The 20,375-nt window shown below is 47.0% G+C and overlaps 2 protein-coding genes and 1 long non-coding RNA gene across 8 annotated transcripts in view; 2 read left to right on the forward strand and 1 right to left on the reverse strand.

The window, feature by feature from the left end:
• LOC309326538 overlaps positions 1-20,375 on the reverse strand; it is a 99,123-nt gene that overhangs the window by 44,161 nt on the left and 34,587 nt on the right. The window lies entirely within an intron of this gene.
• Positions 617-10,584, forward strand: LOC309326519 (sulfotransferase 1C2-like). Of its 6 annotated transcripts, none has more exons than XM_081835345.1 (6): positions 617-942; positions 2,002-2,441; positions 5,663-5,734; positions 8,457-8,625; positions 9,467-9,592; positions 10,382-10,584. In XM_081835345.1, the coding sequence occupies exons 4-6, from the start codon at positions 8,463-8,465 to the stop codon at positions 10,552-10,554; spliced, it is 462 nt and encodes a 153-aa protein (XP_081691471.1). In that variant the 5' UTR covers positions 617-942; positions 2,002-2,441; positions 5,663-5,734; positions 8,457-8,462; the 3' UTR covers positions 10,555-10,584. The 6 variants fall into 6 exon arrangements, with proteins under 6 accessions (XP_081691471.1, XP_081691470.1, XP_081691472.1 ...); XM_081835343.1 differs by having other exon boundaries at positions 619-942; positions 8,454-8,625; XM_081835344.1 differs by lacking the exon at positions 5,663-5,734 and having other exon boundaries at positions 8,454-8,625.
• LOC309327297 (branched-chain alpha-ketoacid dehydrogenase kinase-like) lies at positions 14,778-17,279 on the forward strand. Its single transcript, XM_081836462.1, has 3 exons — positions 14,778-14,928; positions 15,203-15,364; positions 16,198-17,279. The coding sequence occupies exons 1-3, from the start codon at positions 14,846-14,848 to the stop codon at positions 16,340-16,342; spliced, it is 390 nt and encodes a 129-aa protein (XP_081692588.1). The 5' UTR covers positions 14,778-14,845; the 3' UTR covers positions 16,343-17,279.

A 20,375-nucleotide genomic window follows, 5' to 3' on the forward strand; every position in this document is an offset into this window, starting at 1 on the left:
AGGGTTCTCCCAGGGTGGCATAATAATAATAATAATAATAATAATAATAATAATAATAATAATATCATCTTAATCTTACACCTTTTACTCCTGCTCAATAACAGGGTTTATGCTATGCTACTATTTTAGTTTTCCTCGACCGTGACCAATAGTATTTGCAATCTGTTGGCAGACCACAATAAGTTAATAAGAAGGTGGACCACGTTTGCAGTAGCAGCTCAAAAAAAAAAAAAAGCCATAAATTTCTGAAGACTTTTGTCTCACCAGTTGTCCTAGGGACTCCACTCCAGAATTGTGTAGGATTTACTTCTTAGCCTTTTCTTCTCCTGAAGATGTCCTGCAAGGCAGTGGATGTGGTTTTTTCCTTGGGGTTTACTCCTGAAGCCTTTCTCAGAAATGAGTATAGCCCCAAGGCAGTGGAGGTTTAGGCCTAGTGACTTCCTTCTCCTATGGTCTACCTTCCCAGGTTGGGCTACAAATTTAATAAATCTTCCACAACCCCTGGTGCGATGTGCTAGCCATGCAGAGAGAAATTAGGAGTGCTTACCAGTTATATTAAAGGAGAGCGTGATCTGTGTGGCATAAGTGGTTGAGATACAGTCTTGCAGTCTATATCTGCATAAACGCTTTGGCATATGTAGAGAGAGACAGCTTGTACCTACCTGTCTTTAGTGTAACATGGGAACAAGCCTATCAAAAAAGAAATGGCAAGTTTACCATGTAATATGTGATCCAGCGATTAGGCTGTATGAACGCTACACACATACAAAACTGTGTGTATTTTGCCTGTTCTCACTTCTCAGAAATCCTGGGAATTTGAATTCTGAGGTGCAAAGAATCCTCTTTCAGAAGTTCCTAGCCTCTCTTCACAAAACAAGAATGCCCAGAGTTTCAGGAAAAGAATTTGACGGTGAATCACTTTGCTGCATGGCCATGACCCTAGTAAGTGAGTCAATTCCCATCTGCTTAATTTTGGTAATGGATCTGTACTCTGTGCATCCTCTCTGGTCTCCTTTAGATTGGTGCTTAATGTGTAAGTTTAGTTCAGTTCAGTTTGATTGAAAAAGCAGGGGCATTTTATCCCAAGAATAATATCGAACAATTCAGTATAGTGCAAACAAAGCATTTAGTACAGTGGTGTCCAAAGGGCCAGAGGGCCAGATTTGATGAAGTGAAAGGCCATAATGGCCGACCAAAGTTGTTAACCTTTTTTTAGGATTGAAGTTGTTGAACTTTTTTTAGGATTTTACCCCAAAGTTGTTGAGCTTCTTTTATAGGATTGAAGATTGAGGTTTGGGGGGCCAGATTAAACCGACTGGCAGACTTCGGGCATGCCTCATTTAGTATGTACAGTGGTACCTCTGGTTATGTACTTAATTCATTCCAGAGGTCCATTCTTAACCTGAAACTGTTCTTAACCTGAAGCACCACTTTAGTTAATGGGGCCTCCTGCTGCTGCTGCGCCACCAGAGCATAATTTCTGTTCTCAGCAAAGTTCTTAACCCGAGGTAATATTTCTGGGTTAGCGGAGTCTGTAACCTGAAGCGTATGTAACCTGAAGCGTATGTAACTCGAGGTACCACTGTATGTACGAAGTGTTCGATGGTAATGAATACTAGATAATTCGGGCCCTAAAAAAAAAGATGGGCTATTCCACAAAGGGTCTAGCTAAACTCTAGAATTCTCTACCGGAAGATGTAGTGGTGTTCACCAACTTGAGTGGGTTTATTAAAACAGTATTTGACAAATTCATGGAGCACAGGGCTATCCATAGCTATGCTGACATTCTACCTCTACTGCCGGAGGCCAGTATGCCTCTGAATACCTGCTGCTGGGGAACACAAATGGGGAAAGCACTGTCAGGCTTGGTTCCTTTTTGTTCCCTTGGTTGGTCACAGTGAGACCAGGATGCTGGAGTAGATGGGCCTTTGTCCTGGTCCAGCAAGGCTTATTTCCATATGAGAGAGTCAGAAATTGAGACTTTGGTGTGAGTTTTTGCAGCAGCAAGATGACTGGTGCCCAGCTTGAGATTCTACCACTTCCCCCACATACAGAACTTTCTCTGCCTTTCTACAGAACTACAACACCCCTCTTTAGATGAAACAAGTGAATGCAGAAAGGCGTCAAAGGTAAATAGATGGCTATAAATCATTGGTGATCTAGGCAGGTTTGCCCAGGAACAAACAAGGGGGTTGGTTCTTGATACAATTCATAACCATATCACTGATCAAACTAAGCAGATGGACTTTGGAACCGGGATTAAGCTCAAACAGGTTGTGGAAAGGGAAGTCTCTTGGATGCTAGCAATGGTGATTGGGTTGGGGTTCTGCCAGTCAAATGACCTACAGTATGTTTCAATGTAAAAAGGAAAAGATTAGCCACTGAGGCCACACTTGCCATTTCCAGGAGCCCCAGAGTGCTTGGCTGTTGGACAGATCCATGTAAGTAGCTACGTCTAGGAGACTCTTCACCACTTTCTCCTTTGAAATCTCTGTTAAATGGTGTTGGCAGACTGAACTGAACAAGTCTGATGTTGTAGGAGTATGCACAGCTAAATTCTGGGTGTGATAGGCTGCAAATTAAGAAAAGGGTGCCTTAAGAGGCAAATACCCGTATTTTTTGCTCTATAAGACTCACTTTTTCCCTCCTAAAAAGTAAGGGGGAATGTGTGGGCGTCTTATGGAGCGAATGCAGGCTGCGCAGCTATCACAGAAGCCAGAACAGCAAGAGGGATTGCTGCTTTCACTGCGCAGCGATCCCTCTTGCTGTTCTGGCTTCTGAGATTCAGAATATTTTTTTTCTTGTTTTCCTCCTCCAAAAACTAGGTGCGTCTTGTCGTCTGGTGCATCTTATAGAGCAAAAAATACGGTAATTTCACCCAGAGGCAGAGACCTACCATGATGTGAATTTTCTGCTTAAGCTTGGAGAGAAAGGAGGAGAGGGAGAGAGAGAAAGAGAGAAAGAGAGAAGAGAGAGAGAGAGAGAGAGAGAGAGAGAGAGAGAGAGCAGACCTGTGGACTCAGTGCTCTTCAGGCAAGTTTCACTGGAATTAACAGGAACCGGGCAAATCTGGGTGTGACTGCAGCCCCCAATGAGTTCACCAGGGCTTCTTCTGAAAAACTTCCGAAGCCGTTTTGTGCCTGTAAACGCAGTGTTGCCAGATGCTGGCCTGTCACTTCAGATCACTGAGTCTCTCTAGTCCTCCGTTGTGCATAAGCAAGAGACATGTTTCCCTTCAAGGCGCCAAGTGTGGAATGGATGCTGTCAAGCTGCAGAGGTGGAAACAGTTCATTTTCCAACTTCCACGATAGCTGGGTCTACCTCTGCTGTTGGAGGCAGTAGGCAGGGAATTGCCAAGGATTAAGAGAGCGCTGTTGCGTTCATGTCCTGCATGTCCTCCAGGCACCCAGTTGGCCACTGTGAGAACAAGAGAGCCAGGGTGGTATAGCAGCAGAGTGTTGGACCAGGACTGAGGAGACCCGGGTTCAAATTCCTGCTTTCAGCCATGAAGCTCACTGGGTGACCTTGGGCCTAGTTATCTCTCTCAGCCTAACCTACCTCACAGCAGAGGCGCCAGCTCATGAGTGAGATGGGGGGGGGGTCCAACGTTACGCGCAAATGATGATCCAGTTAAAAAATCATGCAGTAATTTTTTCTGAGCAGGTGGCTGTCAGAAGCGGGTGCCAGGAGCAAGTCAGCAATAAATCACACAGCATCAATGAAATTAACTCTTTGTTCAGTAAAGCACGGTCAGCTCAGGAAGCCAGGCCTAATGAGCACAGCCACTCATCCCAGCAGATATTGCCTCTATGAGGCAGTTGTGAGGACTGCCTTTCTACAGTTGCCTAAATCTCTTCATCCCCCAGGTCCTTCCCAAGCGATCTGAGACTCTGTCACTGTATCTGTCTTTGCTCTTCCCTCTTCATACCATTTCTGGTTCTGGGACACCAGAGGAGAGGGGAGCTGGTCACAGGAGGAGGGGGTGACACCCCAGCTGCTTCAATGGCCTGCCTCATCTCTGTCTTTTGGCCCCCCTCCTCTCCAGCCTCCGCTTCTGCCTCTGATACTGAACTGCTCTCTGCCACAGACTCTTCCTGCTCACTAAGCCCTGTTACCTCTTCAGCTTCCGACACCTCCTCCCACTCTTCTCCCTATCAACTCATTGTTGTCCCACCACCACTCCATGGGCTCTGAGCCTTCTTCCTTTGGGGTTTACCCAGCCGGGGCCTCCCACCAGTCCTCTGCACCCAGCCATCCCACAACAGTGGCCTTCAGCCAGCCCATCCGTATCATCTGACTTTGGTGATGGTTTGGGTTCCTCCAGAATTTCCACACATCTTGAGCCTAATCCAAATGGCTGTCAAATCAAAACTGATGAAGTGTTACAGAGAGAGCTGCCCATTTAATGACCCTCCGTTAGACAGCAATGCCCTAACCACATCACACTTTTGGTCTCAAAGACATGAACTTGTTGGTTAAACCTTGAAGAGCAAAGTGACAGACTCTGCTGGGTAAAGTAGACAGGTTTCCCCATCTTAAGTCCACTGCTATTGAATTGGCGCCAGATCCAGAGCTTCCAAACAAAAACAGCAACAGCAAGCCTTCCAGAGCAGCAAGCAATCGGGGGAAGAATTTTGCATTCCAAAAATTATGTATTGGTTTGAAGAGAAATTTGGGGGCTTCTAATCCCCTGGAGGGGGCGCGGGTGGCGCTGTGGGTTAAAGCCTCAGCGCCTAGGACTTGCCGATCGAAAGGTCGGCGGTTCAAATCCCCGCAGCGGGATGCGCTCCCGTCGCTCGGTCCCAGCGCCTGCCAACCTAGCAGTTCGAAAGCACCCTCGGGTGCAAGTAGATAAATAGGGACCGCTTACTAGCGGGAAGGTAAATGGCGTTCCGTGTGCTGCGCTGGCTCGCCAGATGCAGCTTGTCACGCTGGCCACGTGGCCCGGAAGTGTCTGCAGACAGCCCTGGCTCCCGGCCTCTGGAGTGAGATGAGCACACAACCCTTAAGTCTGTCAAGCCTGGCCCGTACGGGCAGGGGTACCTTTACCTTTACCTTTAATCCCCTGGAGACTGAACTATACAGTATATGGCACTTACTTCCTAGGAGATCTCCTCCCCAAAGACACCCTGTGAAATCCAGCAAAAGACTGGCATGGTGTGGGAAAGACCTTAATCCCTTTCCTCTGAAAATACCTCTCTCCCCATAAAAAAATCCCTTCCCCAAATGGCTCCCCCTCATTCCTCAAGTTTCCTCCGATAACCCCTTGGAGGATGGGAAGCATTTTTTGCTTCTTTATGTAGCTATTCAAACTCCCTCCCTCTAAAGTTTGAAGAGCAAATTTACTGGCAGTGCTCCGCATAAGTCCAGCTCAGTGATCCTTCCCAGTTCCAGAAATGCAAAACTGATGTCACCTGCCGTGCTCCTCTTTAATTTTAAAGGCAGCTGAGGAGCGGAATCTGTTTTGTCAAGGCTGGAGGCAGGCGGCAGCTAACTGCCTGGTTAAATTGTCGAGAAAACAACCCAAAAGTACTTAGGAAGTTTAACTGTGTAGCTTTTACGCTACAAAGCTTTGGAGGGGGAAGCTTTTAATCCACCTCTTCTGGGAGGGACCTTCCAAGCTTTTCAACTAGGAACCAATCAGACCCAGTTTCCTTTCCCGTTGTGGCTGCTGCAGGGAAAGAGCTAACCGGGAAGTCTCTGAAACTCAACATCAACTCGGCAAGGACGAAAGGTACAAAATTGGCAATAAGTTGGTCTTTCAGAGTGGCAGCACCCACACTTTGAAGTGCTCCCTGGTTTCCCTGTACTCTTTTTGGTGCCTGCTGAAAATATTTCTATTTAGGTAAACCTACCCAGATATGTGCTGGCATGTGTTTTGAACTGGCTTTTAGCTTACAGTTTGAATTACAGTAATTGTTGGATGTTTAAAATAGTTGTTTTTAACTGAATTGGGTTTTGGTTTTGGTTTTTACTGATGATTTGATCATCTTATTCTTTTTGCAAACTGCTTTGGGGCTTCATTACAATCAAGCAGTATATAAACCTCATGTAAAGGTAAAGGTAAAGGGACCCCTGACCATTAGGTCCAGTCGTGGCCGATTCTGGGGTTGCGGCACTCATCTCGCTTTATTGGCCGAGGGAGCCAGCGTACAACTTCCGGGTCATGTGGCCAGCATGACTAAGCCACTTCTGGCGAACCAGAGCAGTGCACAGAAATGCCGTTTTCCTTCCCACCAGAGCGGTACCTATTTATCTTCTTGCACTTTGACGTGCTTTCGAACTGCTAGGTTGGCAGGAGCAGGGACCGAGCAACGGGAGCTCACCCTGTTGTGGGGATTTGAACCACCGACCTTCTGATCGGCAAGTCCTAGGCTCTGTGGTTTAGACCACAGTGCCACCCGTGTCCCTTCATAAACCTCATGTAGTACCATCTAAATCTAAGCGTTCTGTCTCAAGAGGTTCCTGCTAAACCCCAAATGGGTGTCCACTCTCTGCTTGAGCAAGGAATTTTAGGGTGTTTCAAACTCACACATGAGCCTTCTTCCCCGCCCATTCAATTTACATTTTTCTGAACCTATAACATTTTAAGTTTACGGGGGGGGGGGGGAGGGCGGGACGCACAATGTATGATCTGGCCATTTATCCGCTGCAGAGCCTCTGCCTACCTAGATGCAACGGAGAGTGATTCTTCTGTGACACGTTAAATTTTAAAATGCCCCAAGACACAGGCTGCAGACACACTGGGATGTAACATAAGCAGGCAAGTAAAACACTTCCTGTTTGCCATGAGCAGACACAGAGGGGGATGTTACTGCAGCCAGGAGGACTTCCTGTCACACCTGGGCTGGAGCATCATCCCCCTGCGTGTGACCAGGTAGATGGGCGTGACCCTGTGAGACCCTGTAAAAGGGTTGCTCACGAAGCCATCTTCCCTTTCTCTCTTTTGCTGCCTTCTTCCAATATTGGTGTATTTAGCTGTCTGCTGGCTCTCAGCCAGCAGGGCATGGGCTTATATCCCTACATGGGACGAACTCACTCTGGTTTCTGTAACTTCAAGCTAAAGCCTGCCTTTAGGGAACCTACTGTGAACAGCATGTAAGTCCAACTACACCTTTTTGTTTTTGTTTTTCTGTTTTTTTCTTTCTTTAATTCTTGTTAATAAATAGATAATACAACAAAAGATAGTAAAAATATGAATTAGTTTAATTTATGTAAGTAAGCAGAATACTACTTGTATATGGTTTTTGCTTACACGGATTATATATACGGTATGTTTACTCAAGAAGATTTACAATACGTATGTATATGTATATGTTATACGAGATGTGCTATATGAAATATGTCATATGATATAAGAGATTGTTAATAAATCAAATAATTTAAACAAACAAACAAACTTCCCGTTATACTTTTAAAAGAAGACTGTTGTGTCTTTATTCTTTTTAGGAGGGATAAAAGGGGAATTTACCAGGATCAAACCCAATCTGGAGAAGCCAGATTGGAATGCTTAAACGAATCTACCAACTACAGTGGTGCCCCGCAAGACGAATGCCTCGCAAGATGGAAAACCCGCTAGACGAAAGAGTTTTCCGTTTTGGAGGCGCTTTGCAAAACGAATTTCCTATGGGCTTGCTTTGCAAGTCAAAAATGTCTTGCGAGTTCCTGCGGGTTTTTTCCTCCCCCCCCCCTTTTCTAAGCCGCTTATCTGCTAAGCCGATAAGCCGCTAAAAGCCGCTAAACCGCTAATAGCGCTAAGCCGATAAGCTGTCAATGGGCTTGCTTCGCAAGACGAAAAAACCCCTAGACGAAGAAACTCGCGGAACGGATTCTTTTTGTCTTGCGAGGCACCACTGCAGCTTCCTGCAATATACTGGGGAATGTACCCTGCCACTGACTCACAAGTGTAAGTGAGGAAGGATAATATTTAATCAATATATCTTCTCCTACTATCCTCGACATTCCCACGCATGCCACAGATTTAAAGCACTTACCCACCCAAAAAAGAAAACTGGGAACTGTAGTTTACCCCTCAAAGAGCTATAATACCCAGCACCCTGGTGGATGGAAAGGTGGGGAAAGGCCAAGGTAGGGAAGAGGTTGTGGAGGGTGCAGGGCTATCTGGGAGAAGCTGTGGGTCCAATGGGGATGCACAGGGACTGTGACTGTATCCTCCTCTCTTCCTGCCTTCCTTTTTCTCTGGCAGGGCTCTTGCGCCTTTTGGCAGGCAGAAATTAAGGCGAAGAAGCCCTTCTGAGGAAACCCACCTCCAGCTGTGTTGTGTATGTCTGTTGTTGTTAAAGGCTCAAGAGTCCTGATATATATAACAAAGAGAGAGATGGCAACCGTAACCCAAACGCTTACGGTGGCAACCATGGAAGGTCTCTTCCCTCAAAGACAGAGACGCATAATAATGCAAGGTGCTGTATTTTCCTTGTGTCTTGTTTCCCCAGCAGAGAGCAATGCCTACAGGACAAGGGAAAGAGGCCCAACCAGAGGGGCGCCCTGAGCTGGGCGAAGTGGATGGGATTCCCCTGGCAAAGGCTACTTGTCAGGAATGGAGCCGGATCGAGAGCTTCCAGGCGAAGCCAGACGACCTGCTCATTTGTACATATCCCAAAGCAGGTAATTATCCAGGGACAAAGCTGCACCCAGTCTGAGAGGTGCAGAAGCACAAAACTCAAGATTAGTCCAGCGAGAGTCCTATATTGCCTTCAGAAAGACGATTCTGCTAGGTCAGGCATAGGCAAATTTGGCCCTCCAATCTTTTGGGACTACAATTCCCATCATCCCTGACCACTGGTCCTGTTAGCTAGGGATGATGGGAGCTGTAGTCCCAAAACATCTAGCGGGCCGAGTTTGCCTATGCCTGTGCCAGGTAGATGATTATTACATTCAGCTCTGTGGGTGATGATCATTCCATGCATTAATGTTTGTTCTTTTTATTTTCAGAGCACATACAGGGCTCAGAATCTCTAGGTTCATCTTTCGTGTGTTTATTATTATTTAAAAAACCAAGTTCTTCATCCTAGTGAGTTTGAACGCTGTACTTAAACTCATGTGTGCTGAGAGGGCTTTAAAGGTCTCTATCTCCCTTTCTTACAGCTAGCAGAAGCAGTATAAAGTGTGCAAAGTTGGCACATAGTGGTAAATATGCAAAATCTATTGAGAATAATTAGCTTGCTGTGCTATTGATTACTGTAAACTTTTTGGGCACAGATCCACAACACAACTTTGCACCTGCTAGTTCATAGTGATAGATGGAAAGTAATATGCATTAGTGGCTGGAGTCACATGGGTGCTGAGCTGTATACAGCATGCACAGGAGCCCTGTAAGCCAAAGGGGAAAGGGGATTTAAGTTTAAAATAGCATACGGGGCAAGAGAGCTGAGGACCTGGGCAAAAGACTGGGCCTGAATATATGAGTGCTGATTTTCCTTCTCTCTCTCTTTGTGCATTATGCCAGGTACCACCTGGATACAAGAGATAGTGGATATGATCCAACAAGAAGGCGACCTGGAGAAATGCCAGCGGGCCCCTGTGCATCATCGCCACCCATTCATTGAGTGGGCACGGCCACCCCAGCCCTCAGGTGACAAATACAGCACCATCCATATTCCTGTGGTGCCCAACCCAATCTCTGGGCGGGGAGAGACTTCTGGGGTGCCTGCTTTTACTCTGTTTCCTTGGAATGAAGGTCACTAGAGACTGTGGCATCTTTAGGATATATGGCTTTACTTGCACAGATGTGCAACCTGAGCATAGGCTCACAGCAGGAACACTCCAACAGATCTTGGCCTCCACTTTAGGTTTCCAGGGAGCTTCTATCCCTGTCTTTCTCAAGCTTCCAGCCCAGACAAAACTCACCCCAGACTAGCTCCCCTGGCCTCCCCCCCCTTTTCCAGGATGAAATGGTATCCAGCCAGGTGAGATGGGGAAAGGACCACTCTTCTCCCCCCCCCCGCCCCCGAGAAGCATCTCCAGTTGTTTCCATGGCAACACATCTGGTCTTCACCAACTTCTAGGCATGTGCAGAGAGGATGCTTAACAGACTTGGCCAGGGCCCTTATTTTGAAAAAGAGACCATTCTGACCAGTTCAGCAGGTTCCCTCTTGTACAGGCTGCCATATTGAAGATACAAAACCACTGGCTTGATTGGAACCCATAAGGTGTCTTCCAGACCAACCCTTCAAACCTATAACATTATAAAATTGGTTTCTCAGCATAACTACCTTCCCCAGGTCTCCCTGAAAGGCCAATCATGTAACTCGATTTGGATTTGGAAATGGATTCATTTTTCGCTGTGTTTTGCCCTCCGAAATGGGATGGGATGATCTCCCAACCCTGTTCTGCCACTAATGCCTCACTCTTCTTTGAGCAGGGGTTGATCAAGCAAACGCGATGCCTTCTCCACGGACTCTGAAAACCCATCTCCCCGTACAGTTGCTCCCTCGGTCCTTTTGGGAGCAGAACTGCAAGGTAAGGGATGGGAAAGGGGGCCTCACACTTTGGGAAGAGACACCCTTTTGCTTCATTCTGAGAGGTGGATCCTAGGGCTAAACTAGGTGCCACGCTAATTTCGGGAAGGCAATCAGCATGTATGCTTTTAAAAATGTAAAAATTGTTATTCTAAAGCAGCAATGCTGCAGCAAGCAAAGGCTCTAACAGCTCAGACAGCTGCTAGTGGCTGCAAAGCCAGACAGGATGTATGTGACTGTTGCCATGGAAACAAAGGGGCAGTTCATCCTTATTGAGCACAGGATATGAGCTCAGTGTGTGTCATATGACCTGTACAGGATGTACATGGGTGGAGTTTGGAGTTTCTCTCTGTTTGTTGAAGAGAGCAGACATCTTTTACTGTATGACTGCTAAAGACAGGAATAAAAGCATGTAGTTACATTTCTGTCTGTGTCTGATTCCCCTCCCTGGGGATATGCAGGGAGGAGGAGAAGGAGGAGAAGCAGTTGGTGTGTTTTTCTCACAGCCTGAGGAAAATCGCCGGAACGGACCTCGTGTGTTTTTCCTGCCGAGAGTCGCCGGAGGGAGGTCAAAGGAATTCAGCCGGTGCCTGAAGATAGGCACATACCTCTGACCGAGCCTGAATTCCAACAGTGGTAGCAGAGGATGGTTGCTACGATCCATGGACGTCTGCAGAAAGAGTGGCAGAGCTGCTGTTTCCATTGCTCCATGGAGGCCTGAGGTGAGAAAGCTGATTCTCTGCAGCCAGAAGCTGACCAAAGGAAGCTGAAAGCCAAGCTACGGAGCCAGGTATGAGATTTTCGGGCTTAGAAGTGTGAATGCAGATTGATTCATTCTCTGCTTCGAGGGAGCAAGGTTTGGGAAAAACAGCTCCGAGAGAGAAGAGCTCTGCATTCCAAGCATTCCTGTGGTTTTTCCTGTCCAAGGAAAAGAATGCAGTTGCTTAGCAACACAGGCCAGTTTCAAGATAAGGGCTGTACAGTCACACAGTGCCTCGGAGAGGCGAAAACAAGTTTGTTTTGACTTAGGCCCAGAAGGAACTGTTGGAAAGGGACTTTCCAAAGCGGCCAGTGTTATGGCTGCCAGGTGCACAGAGTGTAAACAAGCCAGCTATTGGATTTTAGAGGCTTGTGTTTGAGAGTCAATGCAAGGACTCAAAATGGATGCTAAGAAGGGGGGAGCCCTGCCTTCTCCGCCCCTTTTGACCAGTGACAATTATGCATCTTGGTCTATTAAGATGAAGGCCTTGCTGCAGAATCAGAGACTGTTTGGGGTGATTGAGAACCCCATCCCTGCAGCACCAACACGTGCTTGGGAGTCACAGGATGTGAATGCCAGAACTGCTATAATTCTGTGCGTGTCAGACTCTCAGCTTATTCATATACAGGATTTACAGCACGCGAAAGATGTTTGGGACACGCTGAGAAGGACACATCAGAGAGATGCAGGTTCTTCAGCGTTGCTGTATTTTGAGAAGCTGACCAACCTGAGGCTTGCGCCTGATGGAGATGTTCAAGCGCACCTGACGGAAATGAAATATCTGCGTCAACAGATGGTGGAACGCAATTTCCGTCTGCAGGAGGAAGTGTTTTGCTTCATGGTGATCAACAGCCTGAATCGGACTTACAAAACGGTTGCCAGTCAGCTGGGGTCTCTCCCAGCGCAAGATTTGACTTCGGAGAGAGTCTTTGCCGTGGTTCTTAATGAACATGACAGACTTGCCGCCCTGGAAGTCAAGGACAGGGGGAGACAAGAACGGAGTTCTGACACCCCCACTGCTACAGCTACTGGAGAAAATGCCGTAGCTTTGAACGTTGTCCGATGCTACAATTGTGGAGAGACTGGGCATCTTCAGCGGTACTGTAAGAAGCCACGTCAGAACAAAGGAGCCAAGGGAAGCTCCACGAAGTCTGAGGCGTCAGGCAGAGGTCATGCCAAGTCATAGACGAAGCCTGCAAAGGCTTTGATGTCGAAAGGAACCAAGCCAGAAGTGGAGAACGCTTTTGTCATAGACACTGGGTGTACATTTCACATGACCCATCGTAGGGATTTGTTTTCGTCGTTTAAGAAGCAAAGCTTCGTTGTACAACAAGCCAACGGTCAAGAGCTGGAAGCCACCGGAATTGGGACTGTGTATCTTAAAAGTCAGAACTTGACTATAAACAATGTTTATTTGGTTCCAGAGTTAAAGTACAATCTGCTCAGCGTTTCGCAGATTGCCAAGAAGGGACTAAAACTGTCCTATGATGATCAACACTGCGAGATCTACAAAGATGGAGAGTTGTATCTTTCTGCCAAAGAGAAAGATGGACTGGATTTGTTGACTTTTGATCAAAGTGATTACATGGAATGTAATTCTTGTGATTCTAACATGCTCTCTTTTGCAGGTGTAACCAAGAAGAATGCCAACCAGGTCACCTCGAGGGTCGACAAGGCATTTCAGTGGGTGTATGCTGATGTGATTGGTCCTTTAGCACCGTCTAGAGGCAATGCAAAGTATTACCTAATATGTGTTGATTCTTTCACAGGTTTTGTCTGGATTTATCTTTTGGAAAGACCGAAAGAAGCCTTAGAGAGGTTTAAAGAGTTTTGTGACAAGGTTAAAAATATGCATGATGCTGACATAAATTGTCTTTGCACAGATGAGAAGCCAATTTTTCTTTTACAGGATTTCCAGAGGTTCCTGAAGAAGAAAGGGATAAGACACAAAATTGTAGCTTCCGAAGAAGCTTGGAACAGATGTGTCTGTGTTAGGGTGAACAAAGAATTGCAAAAGGGAATGGAAGCGCAATTGCTTAGTTCACATCTGCCACATGAGTACTGGGCTGAGTCGCTAACGTCGTTTTGTTATACGTGGTTGAGAAAGTTTTCAAAAGAGTTGGGAAGTTCTCCTTTTGAGAAACTGTTCCACAGAAAACCTTCTGTTGCCCATTTCAAGGTTTTTGGGTCTCATGTGAGGACAGAAGCTCCGGGTGGAGTAAAGAATGCCAGAGGCATTTTTGTGGGTTATGAAAAGGGTCTCTACAGAGTAATTTTGTCTGAATCTGGTAAGGTGATTCTCACAAAATTCCTAGAGAGTGCTCCTGAACAGGAGAGAATGATTGTTCACACATTTCCCACAGGTGATGATGATGATTCTGATGATGGTGATGTTGATTTTGTTGAGTTCAGTAGTAATGATGACAGCGATAGCTCAGACAGCTCAGTTGTCACAGTCATTGAGAGGAAATCTCACGTAATGTCTAGACCCTCAGAAGAGGAGGAAGACGAACCACTGTTTACAATTGGTACTGGTTCTCCAAAGACTCCTAAGGTTGAACCAGAAAGCAAAGAAGAGCAGCACTTCTTACGTAGGTCTGAGAGAGCAACGAAGGGTGTACCACCCAAGAGGTATTCAAAGGAGTTTGCTAACCTAGCTGTTGCTATTGTAAACGACCAAGGTCAAATTGAAGCTGTGTCTGAGTCAGAGACAAAGGCACAACAGGGAGTTGTTAACCAAGGTAATGCAGATGCACTCATTCCTTGGAAGACACACAACCAGAGAGGTACATTGGTAAAACCAATGGCGGGTAGTTCCAAGGGTGGAACTGAAACAACAGGGGAGTGTTATACATATAACAACTGTTTGTTTTCTTCTCTGGATGACGCTTTGCTCGCAGCACACATTGATACTTTAGGGGGAGTATGTTATTCTAAAGCAGCAATGCTGCAGCAAGCAAAGGCTCTAACAGCTCAGACAGCTGCTAGTGGCTGCAAAGCCAGGCAGGATGTATGTGACTGTTGCCATGGAAACAAAGGGGCAGTTCATCCTTATTGAGCACAGGATATGAGCTCAGTGTGTGTCATATGACCTGTACAGGATGTACATGGGTGGAGTTTGGAGTTTCTCTCTGTTTGTTGAAGAGAGCAGACATCTTTTACTGTATGACTGCTAAAGACAGGAATAAAAGCATGTAGTTACATTTCTGTCTGTGTCTGATTCCCCTCCCTGGGGATATGCAGGGAGGAGGAGAAGGAGGAGAAGCAGTTGGTGTGTTTTTCTCACAGCCTGAGGAAAATCGCCGGAACGGACCTCGTGTGTTTTTCCTGCCGAGAGTCGCCGGAGGGACACTCGATTCTGATCAACGTTCCTGACTCTAACTGGGTGAAGGAATTTGCAGAGGGGAGAGGGGCCTGCAGAAGTTATGGAAGGCAGGATTTGGTGTGCTGATTGGAAGTATTCTACCAAATCTTTGGCAACAAGGATAGGTTTGCAAGACTTTGTGAATGGAGGAGAGCTTCATACCAAGTGGGAAAGGGTGTAGGGGTCCTGCTTAGGTAGGACGCAGACTTACTCCCTTGCCATTCCCTTCCTTTCAGAGCCACGATGGAGTCTCACTTGGATACCCCTTATAACGTGCCAGACATCATCATCACCATTGCCAACAATGACATTGACCTGATCATATGGTATGGTTCGCCAGGGAAACCTCTTTAGTTTCTCCCCTTTCCTAGAGGTTTTAGGCCACCACCCATTTCCGCCATATTGGTGGGAACTTGGCAACAGCAGCCAAATACCAGGGACCCTTGAAAATCTGTGGGGGTCCTCCCATTGAGGCAGACAACTTGAGATGATATTCCCCTTGATGGGGAGGGATGGGCGTTGACAAGTGAAAGGGACTAAAGCATCTTGAGAACCGTAATGTGTGGCTCCTTAACACCACACTCCTCTTTCTCCCGGCAGGATTTCAGACCGAGGGGCCGGAATTCCTCATGACCACGTTGAGAAGGTGACAGATTACCACTTCACCACAGCAGAAGCGAGCGCCCAGGACCCCCGCATGAACACCCTCTTTGGGAACATGGTGGAAATGGGGAACAGCGCCCAGTCGGGACCCATGCATGGGTGAGAACAAAGGAGGGGGGGGACAGAAGGGGCAAATGGGATTTCCAGCAGCTGCTGCACGAAGGGTGTTTCCTTAGGGGGAAAGAATGATACATATCTAGGAAGAAAACACCAGTCAATCTGCAGACATTATGAGTACTAAAAATAGAAACTGAAGAGGAACCTAAAGCACTTTCTGCTTCGGGTTCCTTTGGGTGGAAGTATGGAACAGAAATGTAATAAATAGATAAATACTTGTGGCACTAATTGGACCAGGTTTTCTTTCAAACTTCTTTCCACCTTGGGGGCTGGAGAACCTGGGGGCTTCCAAGGTGATACTGGGCTCCAACTCGCATCAGGCATGGTCAAGCATGGCCAATAGAAAAGGATGATGGGATTTGTAGTCTAGGAACATCTGGGAGGCCATGGGTTCCCCATCGTTGACCTAGAAGCTTGCCATTTGAAGGGGGGGGGAAGAGGAACAATAATGAAATTCTCAAAATGCAAAATTTAGTGTTTTTTACATGTAGTGCAGCAGCAGATCACGCAGGGCCCTGGCAAAAAAAGATGTATTATTAAAAACGCAATTGTCACAAGATATTCTGGCCTTTTTGTAGCTTTCCTCAAGCGGCAGCTCTCCCTGAAATGTCTCCCCCTTTCAAAAAATCATGTGGCGGAAGCATTCTGTGGAATGAAAGCTACATAGACGAAGACTTAACTACCATATAAATGTGTTGCAGAGTGTTCCTTCCAGACCCCCCCCCCAGTCAACTGAAGCTTGCTCTCCCTTCAAAATTGGCTGTGGAACTAAGGACTTCTCTGTCTATCTGTCTGTCTGTCCTGTCTCTCTCTAGGTTTGGATTTGGACTACCGACGTCCCGTGCTTATGCCGAGTATCTGGGTGGCTCCCTGACCCTCCAGTCTATGCAGGGGATTGGCACCGATGTGTACCTGCGCCTCAAGCACATTGATGGCAAAGAGGAGAGCTTCCGCATCTAAAGATCCCCTCTCTCTCGTGTGGACTGAACCTTCCTTGGCTGCAGAAGGAAGTTTCAGCACATGACACCAGACCTGATTTCCCATGGATCTGCTTGTTCTCCTATGGATTCCTACGAATGTGCTATGCTATCCTACTGAAGCTGAGAAAATAGTTGAGGTAGTTTCCTTCTTCCTGTCCAATTGCTGATGGGACGTCATCCACTTACTGCTGGTTATTCCAGTCCTTTGGGGATGGGGGGGTTAACCACAGATCTCTCGAATCCAGATTTACTGGGACAGCCTGTGGACATCGTTCTTCCTCCCCCCTTTGAGAACTTCTAAAGCCGTCATACAACTGTTGTACACAGCCAGCTCATCCAGGCTCTTGTGCGGCCTAATTTTTCTCTGTTTCTTTTCGTGGATACAAAGATTGGGTGAGCCGGAAGCTTTTACTGTCGCATGTACTGATTCTCGTTTGGCCCTCTCGGGCCGTTCTCGAACTCACAGGAAAGACTTTCCTTGCAGCGCCTGGCACCAAAAGAAAATCCCCTTCCTTCTGCCGGGGGAGGAGTTTCTATTGCACACTCTTTGGGGGAACCAAAAGCAAGACAGCAGTCTTCCGCCAGGGAAGGATTTCTCTGTTGCACAAGCACCAAAAACACCCCCTTCACCTTGGGAGGAAAAGACTTTCACAACACCAAGTTGGCACCTTTGCCGCAATTCCAGAATGTGCGATTCCAGAATGTTCTTCCCCTTCGCTGCACAATGATGTATTATTTCCGTCCTCCCTCTCTCCACTCGATCTCTCCGTTACCATCAACTTTTTTTAAAAAAAAGAAAAAAAAATCAGGCATCAGGACGAAATGGTTTCCCTCTGCCCTCATCACTGTGTTAGAGGGATTTTTATTTTATTTTTTGCTGTGATACTCCAATAAAAAAGTGCAAATTCCCAAGTCTAGTGAACACTCTGTAATCTCCATGGTCCGGCCTGTTTGCCTTGTTAATAATGTAGGACTGAATATCCATCAAATCTTGTATTTAACAGTGGTGGGAGAAATAACACTGCAGACAGAGGATACGAATAAACATGACCAGGGATAGCCAACTACTTCCAGGACACAGAGAAGTAGAACAATTAGTTTCATAGCTGGAAGAGAGAAAGCTAAATTTCTGTGTATGGGCAAAGGCAGGATTTTTGTTGGGGGGAGGGGAGAACCTCAGTTATTTATGTATTTTTATTGATTTAGGGGGGCAGCTGCTCCCCCTTGGCTATGCCCATGCCTCTCTGTCTTTCTTTCCAGCCCAGTCCAAGCTGAGAGCCTATTCTGCTCCACTAACGGATGACATCCCAGCTGGGGAGGGAGGGGGGCAGGCCTGCTTGCTTAGTTCAACCTTCTGGAAGCATCTTTAGTCAAGCGAAGAGATATTTAACAGACTTGGCTACGGCTATTAACAAGGAGGCTGGTGCGGCCACTTTTAGCAGTCTTTCTCCTATAGAATCCCTTATTGCGGATCTAAAACTTGGAGCTTGGAGGGACACACACACACACACACCCTTCTATAAGAATACCATTTATTAACCATATCACTGATCAAATTGTTTGAAAATAGACTGTAAGAAATAAGCTGGGGCATCAACCCTGGGAAGAGAAAGTACTGTATGTCATTGCTGGGATATAGTTCAACAGGCAAGTGGTCACAGGTGGATGATTGCAGACTGCCTCCCCATTAATCGATTCTCTGCAAGCACACTTTGGAGATGAGTAAAAATGATGGCTGTCCATGCTGATCCTCCTTTTGCTGCTGCCTAGGAAGGGACGCAGGTGGCGCTGTGGGTTAAACCACAGAGCCTAGGACTTGCCGATCAGAAGGTCGGCAGTTCGAATCCCCGCAACGGGGTGAGCTCCCATCGTTCGGTCCCTGCTCCTGCCAACCTAACAGTTTGAAAGCACGACAAAGTGCAAGTAGATAAATAGGTACCACTCAGGCGGGAAGGTAAAGCGCGTTTCCGTGCACTGCTCTGGTTCACCAGAAGGGGCTTAGTCATGCTGGCCACATGACCCGGAAGCTGTACGCCGGCTCCCTCGGCCAATAAAGCGAGATGAGCGCCGCAACCCCAGAGTCGGCCATGACTGGACCTAATGGTCACGGGTCCCTTTACCTTTAGGAAGAATTAATTCTCTGCTGGCTATATATTGTTACGACTTTTGGGGGGTGGTAGGCTAAATGCCTGCCCCTTCTAATTCCTGGATGCAGCATGGATGCAAAGGCTGGAATAGCCAGTCAGCCTGGCAATGGCCCACAGCAGGAGTCCTTAAGGCAGAGTTTTCCAAACTCTTGTGACATGTTAGTGTGTCATGTGTCCATGTGCTCCTCCCAGGGCTCGAAAGGGGTTAGCTGAACCTCCGGTTTGCTAGTAAAAACTGAATTAGTGGGTCACCAACATGAAACATTTGGAAAGCTCTGCCTGAAGGGAACTTGCCAGCCTCCCTCCCTGGATAGGTGGAAAGACGAAAGGTCAGAGTTGAGTGATGTGAACCAGAAGCTGGAATAAAAAGCTGCAGGCTAGAAAGACAGAGAGAACACCAATACTTTTATTTTTTGTTTGGATCCAAGGCTGCAGCTATGATAGAAACAAGACCTTTTTTGGGTGTTAATGCTGTGAACCCCTCCATCACAGGCTCAGGTTATATATGTGTGCATAAAGAAACCATATATCCTAAAGACAGCACAGTGTCATCTGTGCCTCATCCCCAAAACATGAACCCTGGCCCACAACCCCTGGAATCTTGCACCGCTCGGAGACTGAGGCAGCATGCAACAATATCTTCTTCCCGCTGCTGCTTGCTCAACCTGGGAGGTGAGCTCTTGATCGCCATGCTGACTCCAATGTTACTGCTGCTGATATCTGTGTGGAGATGGCCTCAGGAAACTGGGCTTGCAAGTCCCATCCATGCAGCGGTAGCTATGTCCAAACTAAACATTTGCAGGTCCTCAAATTTGGGAGAAGGGTTGGCTCCTCCAATTTTAAAGGTGTGACTTGTATTCGGGCCAATATGGTACATTCACAGAGAAACATTAGCTTCCTCTATCCCTACTCAGTCCCTGCTCCTGCCAACCTAGCAGTTTGAAAGTACGTCAAAGTGCAAGTAGATAAATAGGTACCGCTCCAGCGGGAAGGTAAACGGTGTTTCTGTACGCTGCTCTGGTTCAGCAGAAGCGGCTTAGTCATGCTGACCACATGACCTGGAAGCTGTACGCCGGCTCCCTCAGCCAATAAAGCGAGATGAGCACCGCAACCCCAGAGTCGGTCACGACTGGACCTAATGGTCAGGGGTCCCTTTACCTTTATTGCTTTTAGAGAGGTCTTCAACCCAGTCTCTCTGCATCATGGAGATGCAGCCATTGCAGTCACACACTAAACAAAATGGAGAGTGTAGTAAGATGTGATAATAACTATGTGACCAAAGTTGACTAATCATTACACATGCTCAAGCTATGTTTTGTCATCTGCATACTATCCCCTGCTTTTTCCTGTAGGACTAATTGCAGTTGTTAACAGTCATCAGCAGGTTTACCATACCCATTGAGTCAATCACCCATCACCTACTACCCTTCGAGAAATACCCCACCCCACCCTCCCACTGAAGGGTCTGAAGCAGAAGGGTCTGGTGACTTGTGCTTCAGTGTATCTGAAGAAGTGTGCATGCACACCAAAGCTTATACCCAGAACAAACTTAGTTGGTCTCTAGGGACGTGGGTGGTGCTGTGGATTAAACCACAGAGCCTAGGGCTTGCCAATCAGAAGGTCGGCGGTTCGAATCCCCGCAACAGGGTGAGCTCCGGTTGTTCGGTCCCAGCTCCTGCCAACCTAGCAGTTCGAAAGCACGCAATGCAAGTACATATGTACCACTCCAGCGGGAAGGTAAATGGCGTTTCCGTGCGCTGCTCTGGTTCGCCAGAAGCAGCTTAGTTATGCTGGCCACATGACCTGGAAGCTGTACGCCAGCTCCCAAGGCCAAGTAAAGCAAGATGAGCACCGCAACCCCAGAGT

Source organism: Podarcis erhardii (assembly GCF_964252035.2).
Source record: "Podarcis erhardii genome assembly, chromosome: 13".
Classification (NCBI taxonomy): Eukaryota; Metazoa; Chordata; class Lepidosauria; order Squamata; family Lacertidae; genus Podarcis; species Podarcis erhardii.

Excerpts from the sequence above, each read along its gene's own strand:
- LOC309326519 (XM_081835345.1), top strand. The coding sequence starts at position 8,463 with ATGCCTACAGGACAAGGGAAAGAGGCCCAACCAGAGGGGCGCCCTGAG. Across the intron at positions 8,626-9,466 it reads TTGTACATATCCCAAAGCAG|GTACCACCTGGATACAAGAG; the intron begins GTAATTATCCAG and ends GCATTATGCCAG. Across the intron at positions 9,593-10,381 it reads ACGGCCACCCCAGCCCTCAG|GGGTTGATCAAGCAAACGCG; the intron begins GTGACAAATACA and ends TTCTTTGAGCAG.
- LOC309327297 (XM_081836462.1), top strand. The coding sequence starts at position 14,846 with ATGGAGTCTCACTTGGATACCCCTTATAACGTGCCAGACATCATCATC. Across the intron at positions 14,929-15,202 it reads GACATTGACCTGATCATATG|GATTTCAGACCGAGGGGCCG; the intron begins GTATGGTTCGCC and ends TTCTCCCGGCAG. Across the intron at positions 15,365-16,197 it reads CAGTCGGGACCCATGCATGG|GTTTGGATTTGGACTACCGA; the intron begins GTGAGAACAAAG and ends GTCTCTCTCTAG.